Source organism: Macrosteles quadrilineatus, unplaced genomic scaffold (assembly GCF_028750875.1).
Source record: "Macrosteles quadrilineatus isolate MER2022 unplaced genomic scaffold, UCM_ALF_1.0 Scaffold_1__1_contigs__length_201487025, whole genome shotgun sequence".
In the NCBI taxonomy this organism is placed as follows: domain Eukaryota; kingdom Metazoa; phylum Arthropoda; class Insecta; order Hemiptera; family Cicadellidae; genus Macrosteles; species Macrosteles quadrilineatus.
Window position 1 is genome coordinate 72,972,114 of NW_026542594.1, and position 27,192 is coordinate 72,999,305.

The 27,192-nt window shown below is 38.8% G+C and overlaps 1 protein-coding gene across 2 annotated transcripts in view; it reads left to right on the plus strand.

Annotated features, from left to right (window-relative positions):
• The window catches only part of LOC128983584 (nucleotide exchange factor SIL1), a 161,565-nt gene that overhangs the window by 1,740 nt on the left and 132,633 nt on the right, over nucleotides 1-27,192 (plus strand). For both annotated transcript variants that reach the window (XM_054402918.1, XM_054402917.1), the window contains exons 2-3: nucleotides 10,882-11,096; nucleotides 23,806-23,931. In XM_054402918.1, coding sequence (XP_054258893.1) covers nucleotides 10,882-11,096; nucleotides 23,806-23,931 — 341 coding nt within the window. The remainder of the gene's footprint in view (nucleotides 1-10,881; nucleotides 11,097-23,805; nucleotides 23,932-27,192) is intronic.

The following is a 27,192-nucleotide window of genomic DNA, read 5'->3' on the forward strand; positions in this document are numbered from 1 at the left end:
CTCATTCAGTTGTTTGTGCCAACAGATATGGAAGTGTATCCGCTCTCTTAGTGATGTGATAAGTTTCGGTATTTGATTTCGATTGGGCTATATCGTGTTCTAGAAATCACCATGGATGACATAGCAACCTTCGCTTATTTAATACAAAGACGGCCTGGATGTTAGATTTTTTGGTAAAAATTTAGAACCCAGACCACAGCTTAAAAACACTTCCTGAAGTGTGAAATTGTGTAAAAAGTGTATAAAATAAAGTTTTGGAGGATAGTAATTGGGGGAAAAGCAATTCCAGTCCCAAATATTGACTGAAATTTAATAAAACCGACCCTAACAACAGTTCCTCCAAAACCTCAATATACACCAATTTTACACAATTCCACACTTGGTATTTATTGCGACGAACGTGACCATGGGAACCTATATAGATTTATATATCACTAGAAACTAGATTTTTAGCTGAAAATAATGGTGCCAAAATTTTTCTGCGCTCTCAAATATTAACGGAGTTACGGCTGTTTTAAGTTTTATTTACCGGTACTTTGTTTTTTTGACCTAACCTATTTATAAGCCTATGAAATGTTCTCTCCAGATACTTGATATATTACGTTAATTGTAAGTAATTAAAGTAGAAGACTCACTTTTTATCAGGAAATAACAGTGCAAAAATGTCTCCGAGGCCACGAATATTAACTAAGGTAACTTAAGATAATTTGTCGTTTTGATTTCCTTTATCTACCTTCTATTCTAGTCTGCTACTGCTTGCCGCATTATTACGGAATTTTGGAACGGACTAACTAACTGTTACTTGTAGAACTATACTAAACCTGAAATGAAAATATGAAATTGAAGGGAAGAGAATAAAAATAAGTCAGTCAAAAGTACATGTGCTACAAACATCTAAGAAACAACACGGCACTGACTAACTTATTTCAGAATGATTTTATTTAGGCATGTGTGGAAGGCAAGTCGGGCTTATGCGGATTCGTGACTGTATTAAGTGTTTTGAAGTTAGGTTAGATTAGGAAGGTAAAGTGTAGGTTATAGTGAACTGAGTTGATAATTTATATTACACACAGGCAGTTGTTGTGCAATTAAAATAGTGTGTCAAACACAATGAAATAACGATTTCAAAAATGCTGCAAGCTTTTTTCTTCCCTTAAAAAATGACACTTTACTCAGACAAGAAAACTGCTGCTCATGTATCCTTACAGCTTCTAATATTCTCTTGAGCCACACTGCTTCCCCTACAGCCAAACTTGCAGCAATCTGCAGCAATCAACTCAAATTCTGTAGTTGACAAAGCTACACGTTTTTGCCGTTTACTACACCAGAACACTGGACCGACCAAGAGTCTTTATTTCCTCATCCATTGCCTTGACCCATTGATGAGAAGCCTTGCATGTCACCGCTTCCTTGCACTTAGTAGGTTCTGCAACACATGTCAGAAGAGCACAATCAGCAAGTTTCACAGGAGGCTTCAATTTTGATCTGTCTCTGAAACTGTATCTCTGTCCTTCTTCTTCGAGTGAACTTGCAGTTGTTGAATAGTTGGTTTCACACACTCGGAACATGCACAAAACATTCTGTTCCAAAGCCTTGAAGATGTTTCACGTAAGCTTTCTTCCCACACCATGCTTCATAAGGCGTTGTCCCCTCAACTGATAATGGGCCCGTTCGATATAGAACATACACAGCTGTCATGATTGCCTTGCCCTACAAGTTCTCTGGTAAATTTGCAGCATGCAACATCGTTCTGGCTGATTCGACTAATGTCCTATTTTCCTTTTCAGAAGCACCATTTTGCTGTGGCGTGTATGGCATTGTTGTTCGGTGATACATGCCATGCTCTTCAGATATTTTCTTAACTTCACTGTTGACAAACTCTTTTCCATTATCAGTCAGCAGTTCCCTGACAGAAAGTCCAATATTTTTAACTTCAGCAAAGAAATGCTTCAAGTGACTTTTCTTTAAGAATATAAATTGACCTACATACTTGGAAAACTCATCCTTGAAGTCGACAAAATAACGATTGCCACCAAACCAACTGATGAAACAGGCATTGGGCTACTTGGACCTTGGACATCAGCATTTATGCAATCACCAGGTTGATCAACACGTTCTTTGCGAGTACCAAAACTCATCTAATGCATTTTGCCAACAATACAAGCGTCACATATCTCAGACTTAGTACCTGAATTTGAGAATTCAATACCATTGCTCTTCAGGTTTGTCAAAACACAACGCTTATTTTGATGCCCTAATCTCTCATGCCACCAGTGCCGGATTTACCAATCGTAAGCAGAAGGCGGCCGCAGAGGATTGGGAAAAACATTTTTTTAGATAAAAATAATTTATTTTGAGCCACCAGTTTGCCGCTATGACAGGTGACCATAATGATGACTCCGCGGACCGAAGGAGATGTTCACGATTTTGCCGCGGCCGCTGGTGACGGTGATGTGTCCTCATGATCCCAGCCCATGGGAGACGTTCAAGAATTAGTCGCTGTCACGAGTTGTCAATAATGATGTCCCCGTGATTGCGGCCCGCGGGAGATGTTCACGATTTTGCCGCGGTTGCAAGTGTCGATGATGGTGTCCCCAAGATTGCGGACCACGGTAGATGTTCATGATTTCAACTTGGCTGCGAGTGTTTATGATGATGTCTACCGTGATTGCGGCCCACGGGAGATGTTTACGACTTTGCCGCAGTCACGGATACCTATGATGGCTTTGCCTAGGTTTAGGAGAGATGTCCACCATTTCATCCACGACCACAGGTGTCGATGATGATGTCCCCTTGATGCATAGGAGATATTCACGATTACTTCCGCAATCGCAAGGAATTTCCTCCACAGGAGGAGGGCCGCTCAAGTAATTTGGCCTAGGGCCGCAAGTACCCTAAATCTGGCACTGCATGCCACAGTTGTTAATCATCTTTCAAAGCAACTTGAGCTTCAGCTTCTTTAATAGGATTAACTTTCATATTCGTAATGAAAAGTCCATTCTTTCTATGTGATTGAGCAACCAAAACATCATTCTTGAAGAAATTGCATTTGTCCTAGCTGAAAGTAGAAATTATACCTTCGTCCAACGTAGAGGAAATAGAAAATAAGTTCTTGCCTACTTCAGGAACATACCAAACATCTTCCAAATGGTTTCTCTGGCATTTTCCTTCCACAATCATCTCTACAGTTATGTTTCCCTTGCCGAGTGCTTCCATGGTTTGACCATTTCCAACTCCAACATGCTTAATTGTTGAAAATGCCTCATACGTCACAAACCATGATCTGTTCATTGTCATGCGCTGCGTAGCTCCAGAATCCGCAATCCAATTACATTCTTCGATGCATTCTTGTGAGAGACCAAAATTTCCAACAAAAGCAATTCCAGGTTTTAGTGACTGTTTGGCATTAGGACAATCCCTCTTCATGTGACCAAGCTGGTTACACGTAAAGCATTTAGGTCTCCATTTCTTTTTCTTATTTTCAGCTCCAACATCACTGGTAGTTATGCTTGATGTTGATTTCACACGGTTAGAGTTAGGTTGTGAGAGAAGGTTTATGTTTTGAACCAGTGTAAAATGGAAGCATTAGACTCCTTTACACTTCCACCTTCTCGCTCCTTCATTCTCATTTCAACCATACACAGTCTCTCTATCAATAATGACAGTGTCCTCTGATCCTTCGGTACAGACTCCCAAGCGTTAATGAATTCACTGTATTCACAGGGCAAGGTAATCAGCACCCTATTTAGGAATAATGATTCAGGAAGCTTAACTTTATCTTCTTTCCATGTTTCGTCCTGTAGCTCAACCCAAAGTTTTCCAGCTTTGCTATGCAGTGGCGGTTCTAGGACCTTGTCAAGGGGGAGGCTTGGGGGTGTGGAGCACCCCACAACATAGCAGGGGGGTCGGGGGGTCCTCCCCTGGATAAATTTGGAATTATCAAAGCCGTTTGGTGGTTGTTTAAAGCCATTTTTAACACCTAAAACCGTGCCCAATCGTCCATAAACTCCCATTTCACCTGTTGTTTGTCATGAGAAACTAGACATTTTAAAATAAATTAAACTATGACGTTTGCATTCATGAATTTCAAAACACACTGTAGACTACGGCCATATCCTCCTAAAAGCCGTTGGGTGACTTTCTACAACCAGTTTTAACGTCTAGAACTGTGTGCAAAACCTCCGATTTCCCCATTTATTTGTCATGAATAAGTAGAAATTTTTAAAACTAACTATGACGATTGCATTTATAAATCTCAAAACATATTGTAGGCTACGGCCATATTTCCCTAAAAGCTGTTTACTAACTTTCTAAAGCCATTATTAATGTCTATATCTGTGTCCAATTGTCCAATAACCTCCCATTTCACCTGTTATTTTTCTCTTTGTCATGAGCAAGTAGACATTTTAAAAATCAAACTATGACGAACTTGCATTCATGAATTTCAAAACATAGACCTATTGTAGATTACGAAGCCATATCGCCTAAAAGCAGTTTGGTGACTTTATAAAGCCATTTCTAACGTCTAGAACTATGCCAAATTGTCCTAAAACCTTCCATTTCACCTGTTATATGTCATGAAAGCAAGTAGACACTTTTTTAACCTTATACGTTTTTCTCCATTTCATAGATCTGTCACAATTGTATAGTATCGAATTCAGTAACAGCATTTGACTATATAAACTTTAACACTAGTGTTTATAAGGGTGTTTTTTTAAAAAACTTGCATCTTTATTTATGTAAAAACCGCAATAGATAGAAATATGCAGTTTGCGGGAATCATCTATTGACGTAGGGGGCCCAATTGTTTTGAATTCAACGTTACATTCACATCCCCCCCCTTTCCCCCCCTTCCCCCAACTTAATTTTTTTAAATAGCAAGGTACCCCTTGTGACATATCAAATGAAAGAGCATAAAAAAAGAAAATGTTTGATGAAAAAAAATTAAAAATCGGTTCATAAATTTGCGAGATATTTCCACCCCCCCTCCCCGGAACTTATTTTTTTTTTATAGCAAGGTACCCCTTGTGACATATCAAATGAAAGAGCATGAAAAAAGAAAACTTTTGGTGAAAAAGATTTTTAAATCGGCTCATGAATCTGTGAGATAATCCCCCCCCTTTTCTCCTACCCATAACATGTTTTTTAATAGCAAGGTCCCCGCCCTTGTGACATATCAAATGAAAAATAAATTTCACCAAACATTTTCTTTTTTCATGCTCTTTCATTTGATATGTTACAAGGGGTACTTTGCTATTAAAAAAAAATTAAGTTCCGGGGAGGGAGGGTGGAAATATCTCGCAAATTTATGAACCGATTTTTAATTTTTTTTCATCAAACATTTTCTTTTTTTTATGCTCTTTCATTTGATATGTCACAAGGGGTACCTTGCTATTTAAAAAAATTAAGTTGGGGGCAGGGGGGGAAAGGGGGGGAATGTGAATGTAACGATGAATTCAAAACGATTGGGCCCCCTACGTCAATAGATGATTCCCGCAAACTGCATATTTCTATCTATTGCGGTTTTTACATAAATAAAGATGCAAGTTTTTAAAAAAACACCCTGTATATTCAATGGTAATAGTCTAATGGTGCTACCGCTGAGATTGCTGATTGATGCCCATGTAAAGTTAGTGGCTAGCAGACAATTTGACAACTAACAATGGAACATCAGAAATCAGCTGTTTCCCCACCCTCGCTAGCGCTCGGCGCTCGCCTTTGCCCTAGCGTGTCAACAGCTGACTGTTGTAAAAATTGGATGATGCGTACAACTTTCCATAGCGTAATATTGTTTTATTAGCTGTGCTATATTGTCCACAAAGTTTATCTATGTGGAAATTAATACTACTCCTGTCATCGCTTATTAAGTTTAATAAAAACTACATTGATGTCCGTTTTATGACATTGTGTTAAGGACAAAATGTACGTTTAAATTTATTTTTCCAGGGTCCAAAGGGGGGACTTTAGCCCTTTTAGCCCCCCCCCCCTTGGAACCGCTACTGTTGCTATGTGTTTTGCTACACTGTCATGTGAGTCCTTTTCCTTAATTTCAAAGAATTCATTAAACAGACGGCCTTGTCTCTGTTCAGTTCTCTGTTCAAAACTAGGCTACTCAAAAGTTCCCCCCACATATCCTGTGCAGTTGGACACATATTTATAAGCTGTTTTACTTGACTGCTAACAGATGAAACGATAATATTCTTCGCTTGAAATTCTTTCTTTTCAAGTACACCAACCTATTTGTCCATCTTTTAAGCATCTTCATCTTCACCTGGTTTCTCAGGGTATACAAGCTTTCCTTCAACAGCTTCCATTACCCAATGAACTCGAAACTGTTTGACTACTTGAAATTTCCAATCTATCCAATTGGATTGACCCTCCAGTTTATCAACTACATACACTTTAGACATTTACATGGTAGACAAAACACTTAAAGACAACTGAACAAGATTTTTCAAAAAGACTAATAACAATCGATCACAGGTTCTTTTCTTTCACATATATCCTACTAACAAATCCATAAACACAGTTATTTGCGAGTCTGGGCCACCATAACCTGCTGTAATAAACTGATTTTAATAGTAGGATAAAATAAATATAAGACACTGTTAAAGAACCATTTTAATAGACTGTTAGTTTACACAACAACTTAAACAAACAAACATTACAATAATCAGAATTACATATACAGCTGTTACAGGACTGAGTAAATAATTTTTTATCTCAACAATTAGTAAAGCGTAAAATCCAATCTAGACATCTAACCAAAATTTTGTACTTGGAAAACCGCCTGTAGTACCAATTGCCCAATTACTTTTGCTTTTACACTCAGTATTTGTCATTAAAGATGAGACTTTTTCCAGCATTTATTTCTTCTTCATTGCTGGGTGTAATTTTGGTGGGCCATAGTTCTTTTGGTTGGTTTAACCATTTGGGACCCTCCCACCAACGCACTGATAATAGTTTCTTGGCGCTACAACCTCTTGATGGTAAATCCGCTGGATTTAGCTGACCAGGAACGAATCTCCATTGGTTTCCATCGCATATACTTCTGATTTCATTGACTCGGTTTCGTACAAAAACAGTCCAATTCTCATTCCTTTTTATCCATGCCAAGTAAGTGGAAGAGTCACTCCAAAATGTGGTTTCAGCATTCTTGAACATATCCGTGCTCTTCACTGTAGATGAATAAAACCTAGCACTTATCGTGGCACACAAAAGTTCCAGTCTAGGTATGGACATTTTTTTTATCGTGCGACTCTTGACTTCGCTTGAATCAACTGAACATTCAAACCAAAAGATGTTCATGATCTTGTTGCTAACTAAAAACCAATGTAGAATTTTGATTTTGATGTCCTTTAAAAAAACAAATTCTTTCTGCCAATTAATAATATCTTTCCGAATATCCCCCCCCCCCAATTTCCTCATCACATTTGATTTTAGATTTCCACAGTTTTTAAAGACTAAGTTTGGGAGCAAGAGTAACTGGACTGAAAAATACCTATGGGATGAAACACTTTTTGAGCTAGAGATAGTATATTACGTTTCGTAACAGTCTGTAAAGGCTCACCAATATCTAAACTAACACCAAGAGTGTCATTTTCCTCATTCAATTCCAATCCTAAAACTTTAGTGACACAGGGTTTTAGATTTTGATTGTTGGACTCCCACCCTCTGAAACAAAATGAACCATCAGCCATAATTTCTGTTCCTTTATCAATAAACCAACTTAATTCTTCTTCTTAATCTACACTTGTGTCACAATTGCCACATGCAGACTCTGGCTTAGTGTGTTAATAACATCTATTTTGTTTTCAAATTTAGCTTTAGACCGTTCAAGATGATGAGTTATAACTGCACTTAGTAGGAAAGGACTACTTGTCAAACCAAATACTACTCTACAATGTCTCAGCACTTGTAAATCCCCTTTGTCATCCACCCACAAGAATCCCAAATAATTCCTGTCATATTCAATATCATCAGAACATTCAGATCATCGAAATATCCTCAGAAGGATCACTAAAAGAAAACATACTAACACATGATGTATTGCATTCTTTCTTACTGTTATCAGTTTCCATAACACTAGATAAGCGACCCAATAATGTCCAGCCTAGGAAAGTTTCCTTTGCGACAAGCCCACTATTCAGCTGAACTTTGTTACCTGTAAACAACTTAAGGCCTTTTCACACTGGTGTACTAGACGTTCTGTTTTAAGAAATCGCTGCCCATGTTATCATATGAGCTCATTCACACCACGAGTTCAGGACGTCCTGAACGTCCGCGATGGTTTTGTATGAATCGGCTAGCGCATGCACACTGCGCAGTAGACACTTCAAAACAACGCCAACACCAGAAATTTCTCCTTCTTGTAGTTCGTCGAACTCAAGAAAATCTGTTTTAGCCTCACAACCACTGCTACAGCCGCAACAACTGGGGTTGTTCGAGTTGCAGCAAACAAACATCTTTGCAGCATCAGAGTGGAGCTACAATAGTACTTTGGACTCTACTCTAATATCAAAGAACTACCATCACGTAATAAAGAGTCATCCTTGTCACAAACCGGATACTTGTGCCGAAACGCCAGTGAAGGTGTTACTTGTCTGACTGCAAATGAACAAGTAGACGCTTTGGAAGTTTCTGTGCGGGAGCCCAAGGTATCGCTCTGACGTCACAGCGGCGACGTGGTGGGGAGCCACCTGGCATCACTTTCTAAGCTCGCGTGGCCTAGCCCTTGTATATCTGTAGCCCTGGGCAGTACCACCGTGGTGATACATCCAACCTTGGACAAATGAACACTAAAAGTTTACATTGTCTTGGCTTACATTTTAAGCATGAAAAGACCGGCCGAGACAGTTCAATTTTTACTCTTTGTTGCCAAAAATGAAAGCTTCTTTTTTTTTGCAGAAATCACCATACTTTCAGGAACTTATTTGGAAACTCCCAATCAGAAAACAGGGATGTGAGATTTATATCCCTAAATTAATTGAATACAATTCGTCAATTAAATTCCGCCTTTGCCATGGTCAGCCCTCAAGCTCATTTAGATGAGAGGATCTACAATTTCAAGATCCATGATACGTTTTGCCACCGAGGAAGTCCTCTAAGTCCTCAAGAAGGTCATGATCCTGAATACCCACAGATGTATAAGTATGACGTTGGCCCTGGAACCTAGCAGAGCATCAACACATTTCAAACAAAAAACACAATTAAAAAATATGCGGGAAATAGGGTCACTATGCTAACCCATTTACCCAATCTTTTAAGACTTTGGACGAAATTTGTAGGGGCGAGAGCTCCAAGTAGTCAAGTAAAATTCTTATGTACTGTACATAATAAGAGACAAAAAAAGTGACTTCCCTCGCTACAATGATGCTACCTGTTAGATGTCGCAGCTATTTTTTAAAGCTGAAAACAGAGCACCACCTGGTCAAATAAATCAGTTTTTTTTAAAAATAACTTCTTGATCAGAATTGTATGTGTTATTAAATTTACGGAAAGTAAATAAAGATACATCTTATAACACTTATAACATATATTTTCACCACACTATGATGTTTTTGGCTGTATTACATACGTTAATTGGTGGCTGAAAGTTACGTTTTGCTGGCCATGCCAGCTGTCGCCAATTTGGGGACCGAGCAGGTTTTTACAGGCCGGGGCCGCAAAATCAGCTGTCCGCTTACTTAATTAAATCATGAATGCGTTTTAAATACACAATCAAAATGCATAGCATTGCAATATAGAATTGTGTTATTGTCACCGTTGCCTAACAACTATTTATTTATATTTTTGCTGATTCCTCAAATTATTTCTTCACATAACCTTAAAGTTGTAGTTGTGTTGACGATCAGTGTGCATTATTATAGTGGTGAATAGTGGTAATAGGGTATAGTGTGGTGAAAAATAGCGTTCGTACCACGGACCGAAATGGTTTTGCAGCTCTCGATCGATTTAAGTTCTCGACTTCGTCTCGAACTTAAAAACTATCTCGAGCCGGCAAAACCTCATTTTCGGCCCTAGGTACGAAATATACTGTTACGCTTATACTGTTACTCACAAGACGGTAAACATACAAAAGATGGTAAGTGGTGATCGATTTCGATTGGACACTCCAATCATCATCAGACCCAATAGGCGAATCTATCTACATTCGCCTATTGGGTCTGATGATGATTAAAGTGTCCAATCGAAATCGATCACCAATTACCATCTTTTGTATATTTACCGTCTTGTGAGTAACAGTATAAGCGTAAATATATGTTTTAAGTGTTATAAGACGTATCTTTATTTACTTTCCGTTTTTTTTTTTTAACTAATGATGTTAAACGAGTATTCATTCTAGATTCGTCATTAGATCCACTTCCTTGCCCTCTCACGTTCCCATCCGGAGACTTTGGTTTGGGCCCCTAATTTAAACACGCATAAAAAAATAATTTTTCCTTTAATAAATTAAAGAAATAATTTAACAATGCTATATAACGTGTCATACTGGTTGGCGTTAAGAGATATATTTAGCTTACTACATTAGGTCTGAAAAGCTTACTTTACAGTGTGTGGTTGTCATCTACTTGCTCATAGTGTACCCGCCTACTGTACATAAGAGATAACCAGCAAAGCAGCATGAGAGCGGATCTATATTTTAATACTGTAGATTATTTATTTAATTTTTTACAACATAATAAATTTCAAATGTCTATAATCAGTCATAGAAATTACTTTAGAGTTACTCTTTCATTGAGCTCTTGCTGTTTATGTTTTGGTCTTTATTCTCTTATTACAAGTAGGTAGCAGTTTTGCTCGATTTCGAGCATTGGGTTATCTCCTAGTATTTAATAATCTTGTCTTGTACCTCTCCTAAAAAGTAATTTTAACTTTTAGATGAAGCTATTCCACCAGGCCTTCATATAAGAATAAATTTATCCACTGGTAAAAAAGAAGCTAAACTACTTGATAATGAAGATACAAAGGAGGAAAAAACATCAATTGCTGTTGTTGAGGAAAATGTAGAAACAAATACTGTTGGCCTAGATGAATTAAAACTGGAGGAAAGATTAAAGGATATACCATCTGAAGCAACACCTACGACTCCTGAGGTTTGTTCAATCATCTAAGATTTACCTACCATACTTAGTTATGTTTATTTTAAGTTGCTATTTATAAGTTACATTAGTTATGCAATGTTTGAGTTGATTGATGTCCTTGACTTTTCTGCAGGGACCAAATAGAAATATTCATTAGTAAACTGCTGACTGTCTTCTGGTATTATAAAAAGAATAAATTGCCCACTGTAAAATTTACTCAAAACATTGAGAGAAACATTTAATATAAACATTAAAAATAATCAAGCTTTACAAAACGCAAGTCTTCAGAATTTACCATTAAACTATGAAACTTCTTGCAGTATCTAAAATCAACTCAAAATCTACTTATTTAATACGCAAGCAGGTTTTTTGTGACAATTACTCTTCCGAAACTACTGAACCAATTGACATGTTTTTGGTGTCATTGGAAAGAGCGTAACGTGAAGTTGTGCAGTAAACTTTCTTTTTAGGGAAATAATTAGAGAGTGAGGCCTTGGGGCCCTTTTAAGTTTTGTTTTTCTCCATAAGATTAACATGGGAAACAAACATTGCTATGAAACACCAGCTGTTGTCAGAAATTAAAAGTGAGAAAAAGAACATTTGTTTATTGTAAACAGTCAATAAGTTTGTTAATTTAACAGTTTGCGACAAAACATTTACTCACTCGGTTGAAATGAAATATTTAATATTTGAATTTGGGTTGGCGTAAATATTACAATGGAAAAAAGCAAAAGAGTCTGGATAATTTGATATACTAAAAACTAAAAAGAAAACTGAATCGACACTGTGCTGCATTTCTTAGTAATCATTGAAAGAGCCGATTTGCAAACCATGGAAACATAGGAAAGTCATAGAACACCACCAAGGAAAAGAAATAAAAATAATGTTTTTTTTTTTAATTTATAATCGTTATTATGGACAACCGTTAATATGTTGTGTTATTGATTTAATCATTACTATGTGAACCTGTGAGAATTCGCACGATTAATAAATTAGGATATTATAGCAACGTCGTTAGAAGTTGCGTCGTTGTATCGACGTTGGTCTTGAGCTCGATCGTTGGCTATATACATTCTAAGTTCTTTTTGCTGTTCAGTTGGGGTATTTTGCGGGACGGAGCTCATCATACTGAAAACTTGCGCGTATGGGTTAATATCAAGTTGAGTCAGTGCTGCAAGAGCCATTAGCTTTGTTTAGCATTCCTTCTTGAACAGCGGTTTCGAAGTCCGTAGGTATAAATTTGGGCATATGTGGGATGCTCCCCTTCTGACGGTTGAAAGGTGACAATTGGGTGATAAATTGTGTCGTGCACCTTATACATGAAAGGCCCTCCGCCGTTATGTTCTTCAATTTTAGCTCGAGTGCTGACCATTGCGAGCGCAGAGTTGTACGATCTAATGTTCTCTTTGTTTGTAGTTTCTGCTCAAATGATTTGCTCCATTAAGTAGGCTTTTAATATAATAGATTTCTTGGTATGGTGGTAGATTCACTTTTCCTTTATGGCAGCAGGATGAAAATCCTTCACCTCGTCCTCTTTGTTCTTCTTTAAAATGTAGCGCACCACATTTATGACATTTTAATGCCACCTCGCCAAGTGAATGCTGCTGAATTCTTGTTCTTGTCAGAGTAATTTTGTAAATACACGTTGCCACTAACTTTTCCAGCTCTTCGTCTGGGCTCCTTCCGTTTTGCATCACATATTATGGCTGTCCAGCTGGTAACCCGGAGTTTGTGGGTAAAAAAATGGAGCACATAAAATGGTTGATACTGTATCATCCCACTTTTCAGGATTCTCTACGGAGAAAATTTGTTTTATTAGGGGGATGTCTCAAATCAAAGAAATAAAATAACCCAACTTAAATTACTTAACACAGGTTATCAGTAAGGCAACAGTTTTCTTCAATTCTCAATGCTTGAAAAACTTTGTAGCATGATGTTAAATTGAATTGAAGCAGATCATTTAGCATTCATTAGAAGTTAAGTTATCAGTTAAAACTGAGAAATAATGTAGGTGAACCTTGACAACGCAAATACAGATATTTAAAATTAGTTTCTAACAAGTTTTTAAACAACTCTTGAGATGTAACTAGAATTACTCGAATTTAAGCATGACGTTTTCCTCGGCGTTATATTTCATACTAAGCGGCTCATTGAGCCGCACGGGTTCTCTAGTTACTTTTTAATACTTTTAATACTTTTCAATGAAATGGTGACCATACATATTAGGTATTTTAAGCCAAGTATGAATAGAGATGAGTGTAGGATGAGTGGCGGGATCTTGTAGTCTTGTTAGTGACTAAGGCCGACATATTCCTTAGACACAGCTGTGAATTAATAGCCCATACAGCTAATGGCAACTAAGGGACCTACAGCTTATAGTGGAATCCGAACCACATTTTTGCCTTTGGTATATACGAATTGGTCTAATTATCAGGATAGTACTGCGGATAGTCGTAGTAAGTACTCACCCGTGCGGACGTTAATTCACACCAGGGAGTATTGCATCCACAGTGCATGCCTATAAATATCCACAATTTGTGACCTCCTAGTAGTTGGATTACAAGACGACGCCACCCGTTCCAGTCAATAATCAACGAACTGCTTACTAATATTGTAAAGTTCAATTTAGATTTTTGAAAGTTGTGATATTATAATGTGATATATTCATAGACGTCGAACTGTTTACTCCATGAATGAAAGAAAGCCATATACAGTTTTAACAAATTTCCCATATAGGGAATAAGCTATTACCGTGGTACTCATGGTAAGACCTGGACCCGGGACCGATTTAATTTTTCGTTTGAGGTCCTTAGAGGCCAAAAACACCATCCATTCAAATTCATATATTATCCATGATATATAGGGTGTCCCACGAAGGGGTTTAAACGTTTGATTTTATATTACCCGCCCATTCATGCACCGAACTTTTTGAAACTTTACACAGTTTACAAGGTAGGTTTTAAAAATATTCTGGAAAAATTTCAACTCCCTAACCTTAGAAGAAACAAAATGGCGGCATATTGAAAAAGTTACTTTAAAACATTAAAAAAGGTATTTTTGGTTTTATAAAATATTTTTATTGTTACTTTCCAGGGCAATATGACTTTAAAAAAAGAAAAAATTAGAACATAGCCAAATGGAAAACTAAAAATTAATTAAATAACTAATAAATAATAATAATAAATAAATAACTAATAATAAATCATGAAAGTAGTTTTTATAGAAAGCACATTGGTAAATTTGTCAATAAGCCGCCATTTTGTTTCTACTAAGGTTAGGGAGTTGAAATTTTTCCAGAATATTTTTAGCACCTACTTTGTAAGCTGTGTAAAGTTTAAAAAGGTTTGGTGCATGAATGGGCACGTAATATAAAATCAAACGTTTAAACCCCTTCGTGGGACACCCGGTATATATACTATTATAAAGAAGAGGTGGTGTCTGTGTGTTTGTATGAGATAATCTCAAAATCTACTGAACCGACTGGGCTCAAATTGCACACAAATGAAGCTACAGCTCCGAGGATACATATACAACTATTCCCGCTTCGATATTGTCCTAGGGCTTTGCCCCGTGGGCTTTCAAAAATTTGAGGTGAGAGATTTAAAAGTAAATATTGATTGATGGTATCCATGGTAACAAAGAACAAACCTACAAAGTTTAAAAATGTAAACAAGTAGAACTAACTTAACTGTTAGTCCGGCAGAATTTACCCGAACCTGGTTTTGTCCTATTAAGTTTTTTTTATTGTTGATATGTGATATCTAGGGTTAGTAGACCCTAAAACCACCGGGTACTTTTTTGGTACCCTTGGGCAACAGCAGCCATCTTGGAAAATGGCGGGAAACGTAAATTACAGTGTAAGCTTTTACTTAAACCAATATAATTAAAAATCTATTTAAGCTAGAGCAATGCAAGCTATTTTCAAACGTTTTTGGTTAAATTCACTACTCAAAAATACCATATATTAAATATATATATTTTTTTCAAGGTCAGTATTACTTTTCAAAGTTTATAATTTATAAAAACATAATGACATATTTCTTTTTATTTTAATTTTGCGCATTAATTACTCAAAATATGACTATAATATGCATTATAAAGATTGTAGACCTTTAAATTTGGCATCGAATACATCTATTGGATGCTTTGTTGGATCAAGGGTAACGTCAGAACAAAGCGTTAGAAAATTAATTATTTATTGATTTTCAATGAAAAATAAGGATATTTTATATGTTTAGTAAAATTGTAACATCTTTCCTGAGACCATCTGGTACTTCTCACTGGCCGTCTTTGGTATTAAAATGTTTGTAAAATTACCAAAATTTCATATGAACTATTACCTATTTATATTTAAGGACTTTAAGGCCGATCTATTCATCTCCACTCCAAAGAAACAATATTTTTTCAAAAAGGAAAGTAAAAATTTTGATCAACCCATTGATTTATTATTATTAGATGTTGTATATAATTGCAATAAAAACACTCAGTAAACAACTGGCTTCTATTTGACATGAAGATCACTAAAATTGAACGAGTCGGAGGTGAATTACAAGACTTCAACCAACAAAGACTTAAATGTTTGTATAATTTTCTTTGAATAAAAGATTGTTACTTCGAGTACTGATTGTGGAATGTTATATTTTTCGATAATAATATACTCAGCCATCTACTAGCTTTCATTTGAGATATCGGTCATTCAAATCTATCGGGTGTGAGGGGATTTATAGAACTTTATTAACTAACTAACATTTGAGTTTTTCCAAGATGTGTCTTTAATTAAAGATATTATCTCCGGTTATAATTACGATACATGAAATGTTATAAACTAGAATTACTCAGTGAGTTACTGGCTTTAATTTAAGCCATTGACTATTAAAATCGGTTTAGTCGAATATGAGTTGTGGACCCCCAAACCTCAAAAAAATTAGATATTTTTACATCTTTAGTTAATGATTGTGTTTTGAGTTATTTTTACGTGATATTGTATGTTTTGAATACTCAGTGAATTAATGCGGTTCTTTTGAGCTATTATTTATTGAAATCTGACGTTTTTGGGGCGAGTTATAAGCTTAATTGTAGAATAAAAGTGGTTTTTTCTTAACTTTCTTCTGTATTTAAAGACATATTTTTTAGCTGCTATGTATGCTATGTTTTTCGTTCTGGTCTAAAAACACCATGTCAACTTAGAACTTTCATTTGAGACAATTTTCATTTGAATACATAGAGTCTAAGGTGAGTTGTAGACCTCTAACTAGTTTCAGGTTTTTTTTAATTTTCAAGGACTGTCTTTGATTAAATAAAAGACTGAGAGAACAGTACGCTACAGAAGATAGATAGGTTTTTTGCTGCACCCTATACAAACGTTTAACGATCAAGAGAATGAGCATTTTCAGTTTTAAGTGTATTGAAAAAAACGAATCATTTGCTGAATTCACATTCGACAATGTTTAACAATGCAATGTTTAACAATGATTCATCTATAACTCAAGCTCTAAATGAGCTGTGTTATTCATTTTGGCGAAGAAAACCTCAGTAAACTATGGGTAAACTCAGATATGAACCTAATCTGGTTTATTCCTATCAAGTTGTTTTATTGTTGCGTTTGATATACACCAGTGAACAGAATTGAAAAGATGTACTTGCGTGAGCTCAGGGTTACATTGCACAGTATTTTGCCATTTTGTGGATATAATACCTGTTTAAATGGAAAAAGACAAACTGAAGACGACAGTGAAAACTACGACAATGTAGAATAATGAGTTAATATCCCCGCTGCAGCAAACCTGCCGACATTTTCCATTTGCCTGGATAGATTTGCAATTAATCTATTAAAATAACATTTATGTTGAATGAGTACCTAGGTTTGCTGCTACAGGGAATCATTCAATTTTATCCCACCTTACACCTTCAAACCAAATTTTATCTAAATCGGACGAAAATTACTCAAGTTATCGTCTTCACGGACATCATGGCCTCTGGGGACATCAAAATGAAAAAGTAAATCGGTCCAGGGCCAAGTTCTTACCATGAGACTAATAGCTACTTTTCTATAGAGAAATTCACTAATAGTCACTAAGGTTACTGAAACGTTATTAACAAGTTTTTCCATGTAGGCCTATTATGTAAGTTACAATTTTACACAAATAAAATATTTATGTTACAATACAAAATAGTAAAAGTAAACTATGTTGGAATTGATTTTTTTTAACATATTTTCAATTTAACGCAAATACTATAGTCCTTGCCACCCTAAGTTGAGGCTGCCCAAGGCCGCACTAGATATACGCCGTGCGGCCTTTGGCTGCCTCAACTTAGGGTGGCGAGGACTATAACAAGCATAGCAAAGCATAGCTTACTAGGCAAACGGAGACCGGGCCCCAGGGAACTGGGGTAGGGGCTACGTCCCTGAGGGTATACCCGTTCCTTTTTTTATTTATTTATTTTTTATTTTAAAAAAAAAGAGGTTGGCGGCCTCTTTTAACCTTGCATTTGCCCGTCCACATAGACTAAGCGCCCGTGCGTGGATCGTTTGCAGCAAAGCAAGGAGTGAGCCGGTACAGTACAAAGGTGAACTGTACTGATAAAATGTTATCGGCAGTGACCAGGATCCGAACCCACGACATCACTGCCTTGGGCCCGAAGTCCGCGACGCTACCGACTGAGCCACCGACTCACTATATTCCTGGTTATTCCAGGCCGTCCCTTGCCGTACGATGGCGCTGGCAAACATTTTTATGGCTTTTTCAACCTCAGGTAGCATGGAGGGCTTGCTTGGCAAGCAGTCAGAGGAGAATGCGTTTAAGAGGGGAGGGTGTGTGTCAAGGTCACTCCCTCTGACGGTAGAAAATATATCGTTGGCACCTTCGCTGGTTAAGGGAGCGACTGTCTCCCCTCCACCGGTGCCAGCATTCAAGTCTGGTGAAGGGCTGTTGGAGGAACACCTTACAACAACGTTGCAGTCGGAGAGCTCAGGGATGGTGCTTCTGCGTCAGAAATACCTTGACGCAGAGAGTAGCATCGAAACCCGGCTTCGAGACATGGAGGAGACCATTAAAGCTATGCTGGACACCTTTCGGACCCAGAAAGCTGTTAACCAAGTGGTCAAAAATGGCATGGCCAAGCTAGAAGATGACCTTGGATTCGTTTTTGCCTGCCGGTTGGTAAGCAAGGCGGCCATGTAGAAGATTGTGGAGAAGGTAGTGTCTATGCCCGACGACAGGGCGCTGCCTTCCAAGAAACGCAGAAGGCCATCCACTACGGAAAGCCCTCCAAAAAAGGAAGAGGCTGTTCAGACCACAAGGGCCAAAGTTAAGGCTAAGGCGACCCAGACAGACCTTTTGTCTGCCGGGCCCAGGTCTTCCCCAGATGTAGCTGCTTTCCCAACAAAGCGTCTGCAACCTCAGCAACCCGTGACCCCTCTTAGGGGAAGCTCCCGTAAGGGATCAGTCGTTGAGACACCATCTGGGGCTGCATGGGAAAAGCGTCTTACCCGAAAGGAGAAGAGGCAGCAGAGGCGGGCGTAGGTCACCTCCAAGAAAAATGTGGCGGTAAGGGCGCAAACAACAAACGTTGCCCAAATTGGGCCCGGTTTGGCCCCCGCTCTTAAAAGGTCGCGGCCAAAAAAGCCCAGGACGGAGGCAATCTTGGTTAAGCCCTCAGGGGGGAGATCATTCGCTGAAGTCTTGGATATAATAAAGGCTAAAGCTAAGCCAGAGCAGACTGATATGGTTGTGCGGTCGATTAGGCAAACCCGGGGCGGGGACGTCCTCCTTGAACTGGGTAAGTCAAAGGACAAATCCGCTTTTGCTGCTGAACTAAAGGCAGCCGTGGAAGGCCAGGGCACCGTCCATGCACTCGAGCCTAAAACGTCAGTTGAGGTTCGGGACATAGATGGTGTGTCGACAGAGAGTGAGGTGGTTGAGGCCCTAAAGGAAGCAGTCCCCGAGCTTCCCGGAACATCGGCTGTTCTTAGGGTGTGGCTCACAAAACCAAATAGAAACCAGCAGCGGATGGCGGTCGCCGAAATGGCAGACGCACACGCTAGTAAGGTGTTGGCACTCCAGCATATGAGGGTCGGTTGGGTCAACTGCAGGCTCAGACGGACGGTGGAAGTAACCATGTGTTTTAGGTGCCTCGGTTTCGGTCATTCTTCCCGAAATTGCAAGGGGCCCGACCGAGGCAAGCACTGCCTCCGGTGCGGAGGGGTGGGTCACGCTCGTAGGGACTGCCAAGTCGAATCTTGCTTTCTTTGTAAGGAAACTGCGCTCCAGCAAGCAAAAGCCCACCCACGAAAATACGAATACTCCAATGTAATCTTGGGCGATCCAGGACAGCTGACGCGCTTCTCAGTCAGCTTGCCCTCGAACACGGTGTCGACGCCCTCTTGGTCAGCGAGCAGTACCAGTACCGGAATAGGGTCCCGCCCTTTTCGTTCCCCGATAGTCTTGGTACTGCTGCTTTCTGGGTGCGTAATACAGCTCAAGTTCAAGTGCGGGGTCATGGAAAGGGCTGTGGATTTGTTTGGGTTCGGTGCAAGGACGTCACCTACTACAGTGTCTACCTCACCCCTAACGAGGCTATCCATGACTTCCGCGAGAAGATAGACCGCTTGGAAGAGAGCGTGCACGACACCACAGGGCATGTAGTCGTGGCTGGTGATTTCAATGCTAGGGCCGTCGAGTGGGGACTGACCCTCACTAATTCCCGGGGGAAGTACATCCTGGACTTTGCTGCCAGGGCCGGAGGGCAACACGCCAACGTTTCGGCGACCCTGGATGAGGGGAACGATCCCAGACATAACCCTCGCATCTGAGTCTCTTCTGCCAAGGATCACAGCCTGGAGAGTCTTGGAGGATTATATGGCCAGCGACCATCAATACATTATTTTCGATGTCTTAGATCGCCTCCCGAGACAAGTTGCTGCATCTCGGGAAGTGCCCGTTCGGTGGAACACCAAAAAACTGGACGTGGCTAAATTCACCGAGGCCATCCTGCGGGGAGTGCCAGCGGTGCCTGCCGCACCTGGCATGGCTCATGCAGAGGATATAGTTACATCGATGATGGGGCTGATTGCCTCGGCTTGTGATGAGTCAATGCCCCGCAAGAGACTCCGTTGCGATAGGAGACCCGTATACTGGTGGACTGCAGGGATCGCGGATTTGCGCCGAGCTGCTTTGAGAGCTAGACGACTCGCTACCAGGGCCAGGGCACCCTTGGATAGACGCCGTAAGCTGGAGAGCTATAAGGTGGCGAGGAAGTCTCTCAGCCGGGCCATCAACCAGAGCAAACACAATTGCTGGAAAACACTAAGGGATGATGTTGATTCCGACCCGTGGTGCCTGGGTTACAAACTAGTAACCCAAAAACTCACCACTCGCTCTCCACCTTCCGTCATGGAGGGGGCCGCTATGGAGAGGGTTGTCAAATCCCTTTTTCCGGATCATATTCTGCGCCCACTGCGTGAGTTTGAGATGATGGACGATGTCCCACTCTTCACTCATGAGGAGCTGGAGACTGCCGTTTTATCCCTAAAAAACAACAAGGCTCCTGGACCTGATGGGGGTACCTGGCGAGGCTCTTAAGAAGGTTTTTTCAATCAATCCCCTCATTCTTCTGAGCATGTACAACGCCTGCCTGGCAGAGGGGGTATTTCCGTTGTGCTGGAAAAAGCTAGGCTCGTGCTCGTAGGGAAGGGGAAAGGAGACCCAGAATTGCCGTCCTCTTACAGACCCCTTTGCATGTTGGATACGGCTGGGAAAGTCCTAGAGAAGTTGATCCGTTCCCGACTGAATTCAGCCGTGGTTGCTGCGGGGGACCTGAGCCCTCGCCAATACGGCTTCAGGAAGGGGCGATCAACGGTCGACGATATTGAGGAGGTGAAGCAAGCCGTGATGAGAGCTGAGGATTTTAATCACTACTCTCGTAGGGTTGTGCTGCTCGTTACCCTCGATGTGCAAAACGCATTTAATTCTGCAAGATGGTGCGATATGCTGGATGCTCTGGAGAAAAACTTCCACGTCCCGGCATACCTCATGCGCATTATAGAGGATTACCTCCGGTTCCGCCTCCTCATGTATGATACTACAGAAGGCCCGCGGACGATGAGTGTCACTTCTGGTACTGCCCAAGGTTCCATACCCGGCCCGGACCTCTGGAACGTTGCCTACGACAGCCTCCTTAGGTCTGAAATGCCTGAAGAAACCGTTTTAGTTGGGTACGCAGATGACATTGCAGCTTTAATAGCTGCTCATAGTGTTGAGCTGGCCCAGCTAAAATTAAACCGAGTCATGCGAACTATAAACGCATGGATGGCAGATCACGGTCTCTCATTCGCGCTGAACAAAACTGAGATCGTGATTCTGACCAAAAAGCGGATTGACACCATTGTGCCGTTGAGGGAGGGGACGTCGAACTCCAGTCCGTTCGTGCCGCCAAGTATCTTGGTGTCATGGTGGACTCTAAGCTTAGCTGGCGGGACCAGATATTCTGAACGGCGGACAAGGCCGCTAAGGTGATCGGTCTGTGCTCCTGTATGGTGTGGAGGTGTGGGCAGACGCGCTCAATAAGGAGGTGTATAGGATGCGGCTTGCCAGAGTGCAGCGTCAGGCAGCACTCAGGGTAGCATCCGCCTACCGAACAGTGTCTGAACCTGCCATCTTGGTGGTTGCTGGAGTAATCCCCGTCAAACTTTTGGCGGCAGAGAGGAAAGCGATTTATCAGCGGCGTGGAGAGGACCATGTAAAAATGGAGGAGTGCAACCGCACCTACCAGCTCTGGCAGGAGAGCTGGGAACAGGAGTCGCGGGGACGCTGGACCAGGAGACTGATTCAGCAAGTCCAACCATGGGTTGACCGACGGTATGGTGAGGTGGACTATTACCTTACCCAGTTTCTGACAGGTCACGGGTTTTTTCGATCGTACCTGTTCAGGATGGGCAAAGCCGTGTCACCCGATTGCATCTACTGCCCAGGCACTCCCGACGACGCGGAGCACACCTTCTTCCGCTGCCAGCGTTGGGAAGGTTCCCGCCTGGAGGCTGAACAATATGTAGGGCAGTTGTTGGTGGACACGGTCATTCCGATGATGACGGAGGGTGAGGACAATTGGACCTGTATGTCACATTTCGTCCAGGATATTCTCCGCACAAAGAAGCTAGAGCTTGACCGAGATGCAGTCTAGGTCATAAAGAAATTGAATGCCAGAAACGGCGCGAGCCCTGAGGGCTTAGGTCACACGTTGACCTGACCTGAAGTACAACAAACAATCCCAGGTCTGTGTTTTTTTAGTGAGTAGTCTGACAAGCTCAGGAGTCTCACACTGCAGGCTGGCTACCTGTGTGCGTAAAAGCATTTTTACCTCCTCTCCCTAAAAAAAAAAAAAAAACAGGGAGGGTAAAGAAGTGTTTTTTTTTTTTTTAATGTTAATAGTTTAGCATGAAATAAATGCATTTTCCAAATTTGATCAAAATATGTTCATAAACAAGCAATATACAACATTTAAATTATTCTCCATTAGAATAATATAGGAATTTTAAATTCACAATATTTTGGAATTTTCTCTGAAACCATTTGGTGCATAGTAACGCTTCAATATACTATAGTGGAATAGATGGATCCTGTGGTTTTGTAAAACTTTTAACAGGTCAACTCACGTTCAATACTTACAAAACAATAACAATAAATGTAAAAGTGATAGAAAGAAAGTTCTCTTTGTAGTTAAATAAGCCCTTCTAGTAAATCTTCATGTTAAAAAAAAAAATAGTAGTAGCCAGCTGTTTAACAAAATAGTGACAGAAAAATCAACTTTCCAGATTGCTGGTTGGTTAAAAACTGCTAATAACAGTTAAGTTAATGGTTTATTGTTGGTTCCAACTTGTCAATCAATTAATTATTTAAGATGGGGACGCCACTATGTGCGTATTTTGACCCAAATATGAGTGAAGGATGATTATCAAATCCATGATTTGACACTTAGTTTTTAACTCTTGTTGAATTTGTGCCAACTTGCAGAATGTTGTCAAACCTTTTTTCTACTATAGGAAGAAGAACGGAGTCAGTTTCTGGGTGACCAATACTTATTTCCTTAAAGCCAGTCGATGTTTCTCTTCGTTAAAAACATAATATACTGTTCTGTTGTCAATATTCTGTAGAGTTCCATCTGATGGAATTGGAAAACAATTGGAAAACTTATTTAAAAAATGTAAAGGTTCAAACAGCAAAATTAAATACCATCTCACGCCATTAAAAATATATTATCTCTTTTCATGGTGTAATATAAAAAATCTATGATAATAATCAAAAAGTTAACTCAGGAAAAAAATATCATAAACTAGTTTATATGCCTGTATTTCACAACGAGGTGATAATACAGAAGCAAATATTGTGGGTCTTATAATCAACTTTAAAACAAGTTACAATAAAGTTTAAAACAGTTTCTAGAATTTTATGGCGATAGAAAGAATAATTTGATAGTGCATGAAAATAATCTTTAACTATCAATAATAATGTGTTCATTATGAAAAAATTAAATTTTTTTTCTCATTAGCTCTTGTATAACAATTCAGGTTGAAATATGTACATTGTACAGTACATAGATTTTTGATACTATAATATTGGCCTAGTAAGAAAACTTAATTATTTTTAATAAAACTATGCCTCAAGTAATTTATAGATTTCGCAAAAACCTATATTGTTGAACTCCATTGTTTGGTATTTATTTTCAGGAAATACAAAAAGTTAAGAAAACATTCCGGCCTTATGATGAACTCAAGAAGGATTTTGAAAAACTTAAAATGTCTGTCAAGACAGATTTAGAAGTAATGGATGAATTATTTGTGAAGTATCAGAAGGTAAGTTTCAAGATAACTAGATAACTTGTTTATTTTACCTGTGAAGGTTTAGACCAAAGGTCCACTCCACCTCACAGGCTACAAAAACACACATACAAATTTACATTTTGTGAGTAATAGCCTAATACATTATGTGAGTAGATCGAATATAACAAAACTTCTACTTATAAACTAAAATAATTTTCAACTAAAGATACAATTTAACAAAACTTGTTCCTAAAAACTAAACATCATTTTCAACTTTTATACAAACAAAAATGTTCTTATGGCATAAACATAACTTTTAACAAGTTAACATGATACTTACAATTCGGTAAACTTAAGTTTGAAAATAAACTAAACATAATGAATAAAAATTTTTATTACAAGTGTAATTAAAGTCTTAAAACTACCAAAATAATAGGCCTACAACATCAATATCTATCTAAGTTTCATTTTATATTTTCTTAATAATACTGCATCTCTTTCATCGTTATTCTGGCGTACTTCTTTTTCCATAAAGTTGATTAATGAAATTGAAGTGACGGGAAAAGATCTATTGTACATAACGGTTCTATGAATTGGTAATTTTAATGTTATATCAGTATAGCGAGTATTTCTCATATGTACATTACTCATTCTAAAATAAGTCTCATACAAATATTCTAGTTTTTTATGTTTATGAACTTTTACAGATAGCTTTAAAACATTTATTTTAATTCTCTCCTTTATTTTTAAAAGTCCAAGATATTTATAGGTGTATTTAAGGTGTTACATGTTGATCCCAAGCTAAGCTATAAATGTAACGAATGCACGCGTTTTGTGCCTGTAAATATGTGGTTTCCATGGACACTAAATTAAAATACCTAGCTCATTAAAATAAAAGGGCAAACTGAATTATTAAACTCAACACTTTTAATTGAACCAACTAAAGAAGACATAGATTAGACTATTATTGTTTTTAACAACACATTTAACAATTTAACCATCTGGTATTCATCATTGAAGTATAACATTAAAAACAGACATGTGGCAAATATTAAATTGCACTCAACACCCCTCCTCAATTTAATAATTTTACATTTGACACAATTAACAAACAAACAATCCTAACATCTTTCTCAAGAAATGAGAAACGAATGAATAGCTTGATTCCATGCTAATGGTGCCTGTTTCAAGCCATATAGTGCCTTTTGCAATTTGCAAACGGAGCCAGGTGTTCCTTTAACTCCTTCAGGAATGGACATATATATTTCCTCCTTCAGCTCCCCATGAAGAAAAGCATTGTTGACGTCTAATTGTTCAAGAATTAATCCACGTTCATTTGCTACAGCCAGCAACACCCTAACTGTTGCAAGACAAACCATTGGAGCATATGTTTCTTCATAGTCAAAACCCTTCTTCGGTGAACATCCTTTGATAACAAGTCTTGCCTTGTATCTTTCAATATTTCCGTCCATGTCTTTCTTCAATTTGAAAACCCATTTACTGGAGATAGCTTTCCTTCCAGGTGGTAGTTCAGTGTAAGTCCAAGTTTTGTTTTCCTTTATAGAGTTAAGTTCTTCCTTTACAGCTTGATACCAATGATCCTTATCATCACGTGCTGCAATATCCTTGTAACTTTGCGGTACATCATCGACAAAGGATTCAGCATTCAGAGCAAGAACTGCATAATCCTGTAAGTATCTTGGCACATTCCTCTTTCTGGTAGAGTGTCTTATTGTTTCTTCTTCACTTACATGATCTTCAATTACTTCTTCCTCTTCTTCAAGATCTGGTATAGAAATTCTTTGATTTTCATCAGACAATGATCTGGGTTCTTCTTTGTTCTTGTCTTCCTTTTTACTTGATCTGGATTCATGTACATGATCGGGAATCCAGTCTTCAATTGGTGTGCTCTCAAAATTAAATTTTTCCTCATAAAACACAACATTTCTTCCAGTGATTATTTTTCCTTCTTCAGGACACCACAGTCTATAACCATTAGGACAATATCCAGTAAAGTAACACTTCAAGCACTTGCTGTCAAATTTACTTGATATTAATTCCTTAGGTAACAGCAAATATGCTGCACAGCCAAAAACTCTTAACTTACTAAGATTAGGCTTCTTATTGTACCATAAAGCAGCAGGGATCTTTCCTCCTAAAGCTGATGTCGGACTTCGGTTGATTAGATATACGGCAGTTCGAACAGCTCCTGACCAAAATGTCTTACCTAATTCACAATTAAGTATTAAACAACGAGCCCTTTCAACAATAGTCCTGTTCATTCGTTCTGAGACACCGTTCTGTTGAGGAGTATATATCATTGTGAACTCATACTGAATTCCTTGCTCCTCAAAAAACTGCCTCAACTCATTTGACATGTATTCACGACCATTGTCACAACGAAATCTGCTAATCTTTAGATTGAAATGAGATGTAGCCAAAGCATGATACATCTTGACATATCTTGTGACTTCCGTCTTCGATTCTAGAGCATAGGCCACCGTGAAATGAGTAAAGTCGTCAATAAAAGTGATGATATATTTCTTACCGTCAAATGAAACTGGTGAGATTGGACCACACAAATCACTGTAAATCAACTCAAGAGGTCTGGTGGCACGTCTCCTGTTCTGATTGTAAGGAGATTGTGATTGTTTCCCTTCAACACACTTTGAACACTTTTCTATGGGTAATGTTGAAGTATTTAACTCCATCCCATCTACCTGTGACCTGAGACTTTTAATACAACTATAGCTCAAATGACCAAGCCTGTCATGCCACAGCTTCATTTCTGTTTCAGTTGAAGACGCTGACAAAGCTTTGTGTTGCAAAAAATTTAACATATATAACTGAGAATTGTTTCTTTTTGCAACCGCAAAAGTTTGATTATCTTTCTTAATCAAGCCAAATGAATTTTGAAAGATAACACAAAAACCATTCATTTCCAATTTTCTTACTGAAAGTAAATTGTAACTAATTCCAGGTACAGATAAAACATCTTTGATTGTTATTTTAATTTCCTTCCCTTCCACAACACTAGTGACATACAATTCCCCTTTCCATTTTGCTTCAAGATAAGTTCCAGACTTGGCTACTTTGATTTTAATAGGTTGTTCTAATTTCTTAAAGTTAGAGAGACATACCTCATTGCTGTTAACCAGATGTTCTGTTGCTCCAGAGTCTAATATCCAATTTATGGTATCTGCTGAACAGTCTTCACTTGATGTTCCAAAACAAAATGCATCTTCCTGTTTGGTGTCGACCACGTTCGCAGAATTATTTTTCTTTGCTGGGTTC